Source organism: Dryobates pubescens, chromosome 12 (assembly GCF_014839835.1).
Source record: "Dryobates pubescens isolate bDryPub1 chromosome 12, bDryPub1.pri, whole genome shotgun sequence".
NCBI lineage: Eukaryota > Metazoa > Chordata > Aves > Piciformes > Picidae > Dryobates > Dryobates pubescens.
Window position 1 is genome coordinate 5060666 of NC_071623.1, and position 8671 is coordinate 5069336.

Consider the following 8671-nt stretch of genomic DNA (forward strand, 5'->3'; position numbering starts at 1 on the left):
CAAGAAGGTCTCCCCTGAGCCTCCTCTTCTGCAGGCTAAGCAACCCCAGCTCCCTCAGCCTCTCCTCACAGGGCTGTGCTCCAGACCCCTCCCCAGCTTTGTTGCCCTTCTCTGGACACCTTCCAGCAGCTCAACATCTTTCCTGACCTGAGGGGCCCAGAACTGGACACAGGACTCAAGGGGTGGCCTAACCAGTGCTGAGCACAGGGATCTTGACCTCTCTGATGTTACCCTTCTGTGTCCAGCCCCTGACTTTATTTATCTTTCACTCCAGGTCTCTGGACATTCCCTGCTTTACAAGCAGTGTCTGAGCTAGGGACCAGCTCAAACTCCCACACAGCTCCAGCAGAGAACCTTGCCCATCCCCTCACATGAGGCCTATTTTGTTACTGCCTGCTTGGACTGCTCTGTCTGAGGCTTTCTGGGGAGCATTGTAAGGTCTGGGCCCTCCAGCTCCTCCAGTTTGATGTGTGGGGGTGAACTTTGTGTTTCAGCAATGTGCTGGTGTCACCTGGCACAGGGGAGCGGCTCAGGCACAGCTTGCTTGTCTTCTGGTCAGTTGTGCTGCAGAGCTGGCTCCTGGAGTCAGGCACCTGGTAGAGCTATGGACTGTCTGAACCATGCTCTTCATCAACATCTCCTTGAAGAGCAGAGCCCTGAGCCTCCATCTCTCAGCAGAGAAGGGCAGCAGAGCTGGGGAGGGGTCTGGAGCACAGCCCTGGGAGGAGAGGCTGAGGGAGCTGGGGTTGCTTAGCCTGGAGAAGAGGAGGCTCAGGGGAGACCTTCTTGCTCTCTGCAACTCCCTGAAGGGAGGTTGGAGCCAGGTGGGGGTTGGTCTCTTCTCCCAGGCACCCAGCACCAGAACAAGAGGACACAGTCTCAAGCTGTGCCAGGGGAGGTTTAGGCTGGAGGTTGGGAAGTTCTTCCCAGCAAGAGAGATTGGCCATGGGAATGTGCTGCCCAGGGAGGTGGTGAGGTCACCATCCCTGGAGGTGTTTTAAGAGGAGCCTGGATGAGGCACTTTAGTGCCATGGTCTGGTTGATTTGATGGTGTTGGGTGATTGGTTGGACTTGATGATCTGTGAGGTCCCTTCCAACCTGGTTGAGTGGTTCTGTGGTGCCCTACCCACATCTCTCTGTGCTGCAGGAGGTGCACAAGGAGCGCATCGCCCTGGAGACCCAGCTGGAGCAGCTCCGACCTGTCACTGTCCTCTGACTCCCCACCCTGCAGCAGCAGCAGCAGCAGAGCCCATGGCCTGGCAGCATGCCCAGGAGAGGAGCACCAGGCAGGGCCTCTGCCAAGGCAGAGATGACCAGCTTGTGGGGTCTCCCTTGGCCCTGCCTCTTGCAGCTGAAAGAAGGTACAGAAAGCAACCAGCTGCCTGCAGGGCGTTCGTGAGCCGAGGGCTGCCCTGCCCTCTCTTCCTCCCTCCTCCCCACCTGGAAATGAAGGACCTGAGAGTGGTTTATTTATGTGGAGAGTTCCTGATTTCATCTGCATCCTGGCAGGACCTCCTGCCCACGGCCACAAAGAGCCTACAGCATTGCTGAACTCTTGCTTCCGTTTCCAGACTCATCCTCCTGAGGTGGGGCTTCTGGGTGGCGCTGCTGGCCAGAGGTGTTGGTGCCCTGGGGGAGAACTTTGGGGGCTGGATGTTGTGACAGGACCCAAACAGGAACACCTCACCAGACAGACAGACACACACACACACACACACACAGAGCCTGCATCTGCAGGCACTGCTCAGATGGTTATTTACTTAGGACTGTTTGGTATGGCACCGTGGCTGCCTTTTGGTGGCAGAGAGCTTTGGGTTGGAGAAGTGCAAATCACACCAGAGAGAGACAGCAGGGGGGGTGGAAGTAATAATAATAATGATTAAAAACAAACAAAACAAACAAGACTAAAATGTAATTCTTTTGGAAATTGCAAAACAGCAACAAAAAAGGAGACAAATCCTTTTGGTTTTGGAGCTAGAACTGTTTCCTATCCCCAGTGCTTGATCACCTGCTTGCAACTCCCACTGTCTCTGCATACCTTTAGTCTCTTGGAGATCACTGAGTTAGAGCTTTTATTATTATTACTTTTCTTGGGGGGGGGGTGTTTTATTCCTTGGTTGGGTTGGTTCTGTTTGGTTTGTGGTTGTGCTTTGGTTTGGTTCTGTTTTGATTTGGTTCTGTTCTGCTTTGGTTTGTTCTGGTTTGGTTTGATTTGGTTCTGTTCTGTTCTGTGTTGTTCTGGTTCTGGTCTGTTTTGGTTTGTTCTGTTCTGGTTCTGTTCTGTTGGCTTCTGTTCTGTTTTGTTCTGATGTGGTTTGGTTCTGGTTTGTTTGGTTTGGTTTTGTTCTGTTTTGTTCTTCTTGTGTTCTGGTTTGGTTTTGTTCTTCTTCTGTTCTGGTTTGGTTTTGTTCTGTTTTGTTCTGGTTCTGGTTCTATTCTGTGTTGTTCTGGTTCTGATTTGTTCTGGTTCTGTTCTGTTCTGCTTTGGTTTGGTTTTGTTCTGTTTTGTTCTGGTTCTATTCTGTGTTGTTCTGGTTCTGATTTGTTCTGGTTCTGTTGGGTTCTGTTCTGTTCTGCTTTGGTTTGGTTCTGTTTTGTTTTGATTTGGTTTGGTTTGGTTCTGTTCTGGTTCTGTACTGTGTTGTTCTGGTTCTATTTTGTTCTATTCTGGCTCTGTTGGGTTCTGTTCTCTTCTGCTTAGGTTTGGTTTTGTTCTGTGTTGTTTTGATTTCTTTTGGTTCTGTTTTGTTCTTGTTCTGTTCTGGTTCTGTTCTGTGTTGTTCTGTTCTGGTTCTGTTGGGTTCTGTTCTGCTTTGGTTTGGTTTTGTTCTGTGTTGATTTGGTTTGGTTCTGTTTTGTTCTTGTTTTGTTCTGTTCTGGTTCTGGTTTGTTCTGGTTCTGTTCTGTGTTGTTCTGGTTCTATTTTGTTCTGTTCTGTTGGGTTCTGTTTTGTTCTGTTCTGCTTTGGTTTGGTTTGGTTCTGTTTTGATTTGGTTTGGTTCTGTTTGGTTTGGTTTTGTTCTGGTTTGGTTTTGTTTTGTTCTGTTCTGGTTCTGTACTGTTGGGTTCTGTTCTGTTTTGTTCTGTTCTGCTTTGGTTTGGTTTTGTTCTGTGGTGTTTTGGTTTGGTTCTGTTTTGTTCTTGTTCTGTTCTGGTTCTGATTCTGTTCTGTGTTCTGGTTCTGTTGGGTTCTGTTTTGTTCTGTTCTGCTTTGGTTTGGTTTTGTTCTGTGGTGTTTTGGTTTGGTTCTGTTTTGTTCTTGTTCTGTTCTGGTTCTGATTCTGTTCTGTGTTCTGGTTCTGTTCTGTTGGGTTCTGTTTTGTTCTGTTCTGTTGGGTTCTGTTTTGTTCTGTTCTGCTTTGGTTTGGTTTTGTTCTGTGGTGTTTTGCTTTGGTTCTGTTTTGTTCTTGTTCTGTTCTGGTTCTGATTCTGTTCTGTGTTCTGGTTCTGGTTCTGTTGGGTTCTGTTTTGTTCTGTTCTGTTGGGTTCTGTTTTGTTCTGTTCTGCTTCCATTTGGTTTTGTTCTGTGGTGTTTTGGTTTGGTTCTGTTTTGTTCTTGTTCTGGTTCTGATTCTGTTCTGTGTTCTGTTTCTGTTCTGTGTTCTGGTTCTGTTCTGTTGGGTTCTGTTTTGTTCTGTTGGGTTCTGTTTGGTTCTGTTCTGTTGGGTTCTGTTCTGTTCTGCTTTGGTTTGGTTTTGTTCTGTGGTGGTTTGGTTTGGTTCTGTTTTGTTCTTGTTTTGTTCTGTTCTGGTTCTGATTCTGTTCTGTGTTGCTCTGGTTCTGTTCTGTTGGGTTCTGTTCTGTTCTGGTTTGGTTCTGTTTTGTTCTGTGTTGGTTTGATTTGGTTTGGTTCTGTTCTGGTTCTGTTCTGTTCTGGTTTGGTTTGGTTCTGTTCTGATTTGGTTTGGTTCTGTTCTGATTTGGTTTGGTTCTGTTCTTGTTTGGTTTGGTTCTGTTCTGTTTTGTTCTGATTTGGTTTGGTTCTGTTTTGCTTGTTTTGGTTTTGTTCTGTTCTGTTTCTGTTGTGTTTTGCTTTGGTTTTGTTTTGTTTGTCTACTGTTTTGGTTTGATTTGGGTTTGTTTGGTATTGTTTTGCCTTGCTTGGCTTTGCTTTTGCCTTTTTTTTCCCCCCACCAGCATATTTGTAACAAGAGGCTAAAAAAAGAAATGCATTGGGGGCACTTTTGATAAAAGCTGTTCTAAGTACTTGTGTCTTAAGCCTGCTTCTTGTTGCCTTCATAGCTGCTGCTTTGTTTCAGGTGTGTGGACCAGAGCTGTGCTGCCAAAAGGAGGAAGATAACAAGGAGGAGGTTATCAAATGTGTGATGGAAATGATTGCTCCCTACAGCAGCCTTTTGTTGAGGTTCCTGAGCACCTCGCTGCTGGGAGGGTGAAGCTGCTGGTGCCTTAAAGGAAGAGGCAGAAAGCAGCTTTTAACTTGGGTCTGATCCCAGGGCCAGCTGAATGCTGGGGGGGTTTATCCATGGGTGTTGGCTTTGGTCTCAGTTCTGCCAGTGGAAGCTGGCTGACTAAAAGCTCCATCCCTGGAGGTGTTTGCAGCCAGGCTGGCTGTGGCTGTGAGCAGTCTGCTGTAGTGTGAGGTGTTCCTGGCCATGGCAGGGGGGTTGGGACTGGGTGATCCCTGAGGTCCCTTCCAACCCTGACAGTTCTGTGATTCTTGGGCCAGTGCTCTTAGATTGGGTGAGTTCAGATGCCACCATGTCAGCCCTGCCTCCTCCATGGACACAGTGTGTGCTTCACCACAAGGGAATGTCATCTACCTGTTGCCCATCCTGAGCATGGCTCTGCTTCATATCAGAGAATCACTGAGGCTGGAAAGGACCTTTACAATCATGGAGTCCAACCCTAACCCAGCTGCCATGGCTGCTAAACCATGTCCTGGAGCACCACAGCTACAGCTTCCTGAACACCTCCAGCCATGGGGACTCCACCACCTGCCTGGGCAGCCTGTCCCAACCCCTCACCACTCTGGAAGTGGAGCTGGGTGCTACCTTAAAATAAAAGCATCCAGCTCCTTCAGATTGCTCTGGTTTGGGTTTCTTCAGGGTGTCAGATGTGCAGGTCTGCCAGGAGCACAGAAACTGTGACTTGCTGTGGAAAGATACCAGAGGGTTGCACAGGCTGAGAGAGTTGGGGCTCTTCAGCCTGGAGAAGAGAAGGCTGCAGGGAGACCTCAGAGCAGCCTCCCAGTACCTGAAGGGGGCTACAAGAAAGCCAGGAAGGGACTTTTGCCAAGGGCTGGGAGGGATAGGATGAGAGGGAATGGATTGAAGCTTGAGGAGGGCAGATTGAGACTGGAGAGGGGGAAGAAATTCTTCCCAGTGAGGCTGGGGAGACTCTGGCACAGGCTGCCCAGGGAGGCTGTGGCTGCCTCCTGCCTGGAGGTGTTCAGCACCAGGCTGGATGAGGCCTTGAGCAAGCTGGGCTGGTGGGAGGTGTCCCTGCCCATGGCAGTGGGGCTGGAACTGGATGATCTTCAGGGTCCCTTCCAACCCAAAGCATTCTGTGGATTTGTGAAACCCCTGCATGGGGAATGTGTGTGAGACCTGCTGAAAGAGGAAACTGATTTCCTTAGGCTTCACTGAAGTCAAAGCTTCAGCTTTTGCTTGGTCAGGCCTGGTTTTGTCAGAGTTCAGCCTCAGCTCCATGGTGAAGCCTGGAGAGCTGCTAACCTGAATGGCACCAAGATGAAGGCAAAGCCATTCCAAGCCTCCAGCAGAGCCTTGGTCAGAGGGTGCCCAGGCAGGAGCAGCACCAGGGCTGGAGCCATTCCTCCCACTGCTGTGGGCTCCTCCTCACCTGCAGCATGAGCTGCAGTGAAGGTGGGAAAAGGAAAAGACTTGGAGAGCTGCCCTGGGTGGGCAGAGAGCAGGAGGGGCCCCTGGGCTCCTGCTCTTTTAGCTGCTGTGATTTGCAAGAGCTCTGTCACAGCTATGCAAAGAGCAGAGCCTTAAAGGAGGAAATAATTAGTGATAAATTAATTCTAGCAGCATTAAGCCCTGACAAGGGATGTTTTATTGGCCTGGAAGTGTGTCTGTGGTGCACGTGAGGCACGGGGCCAAGGTGTTAACAACCTGTAAATAGCCTGCAGGGAGCTATCCTGCAGCAGCAGCAGGATGGATTTAGATGGCTCCTCCAGTCTTGGTTTTCACAAGCTGATGGCACTCTGGAGTGCCATCATCCAGGTCTGCATTGCCTTGCCACGTTTGAATTCCTGCCTGCAATTATCCCCCTGAACTGATACATCTCCCTGCTCTGGCACGTCCCTTCGTGGTGGACCTGGGGAAGAGAAGCTTCAAAACCATCTGCAGCCAGAGGAGTGCAGGCAGCAGGGCAGCAGAGGGGATCCTGCCCCTGGGCTCTGCTCTGCTCAGACCTCACCTCCAATCCTGCCTCCAGCTCTGGGGTCCCCAGCAGGAGAAGGACACAGAGCTGCTGGAGGGAGGCCAGAGGAGGCCACCAAGATGCTCCCAGGGCTGGAGCAGCTCTGCTGTGAGCACAGGCTGAGGGAGCTGGGGCTGTGCAGCCTGCAGAAGAGAAGGCTCCAGGGGCAGCTCAGAGCTGCCTGCCAGGAGCTGAAGGCATCCTGCAGGAAGGCTGCAGAGAGACTTTGGCTGAGGGGGGCTGGAGCCAGGCCCAGGGGGAATGGTTTGGAGCTGAGGCAGAGCAGGGGCAGAGTGGAGCTGAGGCAGAGCAGGGGCAGAGTGGAGCTGAGGCAGAAGTTGTTGAGGGTGAGGCTGGTGAGAGTGTGGCACAGGCTGCCCAGGGAGGCTGTGGCTGCCTCCTGCCTGGGGGTGTTGAAAGCCAGGCTGGATGAGACCTTGAGCAGCTGAGTGGAGCTGAGAGGTGTCCCTGGGCATGGTGGGGAGCTTGGGGGAGCTGAGCTCTGAGGTCACTTCCAGCCAGAATAGAATAGAATAGAATAGAATTGAATTGAATTGAATTGAATTGAATTGAATTGAATTGAATTGAATTGAATTGAATTGATCAGGTTGGAAGAGACCTTTGAGATCATGAAGTCCAACCTATCACCCAACACCATCTCATCAACTAAACCATGGCACCAAGCACCCCATCCAGTCTCCTCCTAAACACCTCCAGGGATGGGGACTCCACCACCTCCCAGGGCAGCACATTCCCATGGCCAATCTCTCTTTTTCTCTGTGAAGAACTTCTTCCTAACCTCCAGCCTAAACCTCCCCTGGCACAGCTTGAGACTGTGTCCTCTTGTTCTGGTGCTGGGTGCCTGGCAGAAGAGACCAACCCCCACCTGGCTCCAACCTCCCTTCAGGGAGTTGCAGAGAGCAAGAAGGTCTCCCCTGAGCCTCCTCTTCTCCAGGCTCAGCAACCCCAGCTCCCTCAGCCTCTCCTCCCAGGGCTGTGCTCCAGACCCCTCCCCAGCTTTGTTGCCCTTCTCTGGACACCTTCCAGCAGCTCAACCTCTTTCCTAACCTGAGGGGCCCAGAACTGGACACAGGACTCAAGGTGTGGCCTCAGGCAGTGCTGAGCACAGGGCACAAGGACTTCCCTGCTCCTGCTGGCCACACTCTTCCTGCTGCAGGCCAGGATGCCCTTGGCCTTCTTGGCCCCCTGGGCACACTGCAGGCTCCTGTTCAGCCTACTCTCAACCAGTCCCCCCAGGTCCCTCTCTGCCTGGCTGCTCTCAGCCCCTCTGACCCCAGCCTTAAATGAGAGCAGGGCAGATTTAGGTTGGACCTTGAGCCACTCTAAGATTCTGTGAACTGCATGGGAAGAGAGGAATCCTTCTGCCTTAGCTGACTGAGAACCTGCCTCTCCCTGAAAGCCAATGTCAGGGCAAAGATGTCTCTTCAGACAGATACAAGTTGTCCTGTGCCCTGGTGTGCTTTGCTTGCTGCTCCCTCAGACAGCAGCCCAGCTCTGGGTGTCCCCTGAGGATGCCAGCCTCAGGCTCAGGAGCTGCTCTGCAGCTTGTTCTATGGTAATGGCAACTGTGAGCCTGGGCAGCTGCCAAGGAGGAGGCCAATCTGGCAGGTGGTTTCCCCTCCTGAGGTGTCTCATTAGCAGTCTCATCCATTTAGTCTCAAGGAGAGGACGTGGGATCAAAGGCAGGAGAGGAGCTGAGCCACCAGCATTAGTTCTGATCAAACCAATAAACACCTCCAGGTTTATTTTTCCCCTCCCCCCCCCCAAACCAGGAATATTTAGGAGCTCCACTTTGAGCTAAGCCTTCAGAGAGCTGCTCTCATTTCTTGGTGTGGGCTCAGACACCACTGCCTGGTTTCTGCAGCTGTCTTTTATCATGGGGCACAGAAGTCCTGCAATGTGGCTCCTGGCTGAAGGGAATCAGGGTGGTTGTTTGCTGCCTGGCACGAGGGGATAGCAGCTCATCCTCTCATCTGATAGAGGGCCACAAGGTACTTGTGTTAATCCTCAGCCTGGATGTCTGGGGTGGTGGCTGCTGGGTTGTGACAAGGGTCTCATTCTGTGCCTCACAAGAGGGTGGAAGCTGGGGGAGACAGGAGAGGGGGAGCTGGCTTCTTGCGTGGCTCTGAGAGTGCTGGAGGCAGCAGCTCTGCTCTCAGCAGTCTGGTCTGGGAGAGAACAACCCCGTGGAGCAGGATGGGACCATGAGGAGAGGCTCCTGGGAGACCTCAGAGCAGCCTCCCAG

The 8671-nt window shown here is 51.6% G+C and overlaps 1 protein-coding gene across 3 annotated transcripts in view; it reads left to right on the top strand.

The window, feature by feature from the left end:
• The window catches only part of REPS2 (RALBP1 associated Eps domain containing 2), a 100947-nt gene extending 99710 nt beyond the window's left edge, over positions 1–1237 (top strand). For all 3 annotated transcript variants that reach the window (XM_054165988.1, XM_054165990.1, XM_054165989.1), the window contains one exon: positions 1148–1237. In XM_054165988.1, the coding sequence (XP_054021963.1) occupies positions 1148–1216 (69 nt within the window). In that variant the 3' untranslated portion in view covers positions 1217–1237. The remainder of the gene's footprint in view (positions 1–1147) is intronic.
• Positions 1238–8671: the final 7434 nt, after the last annotated feature.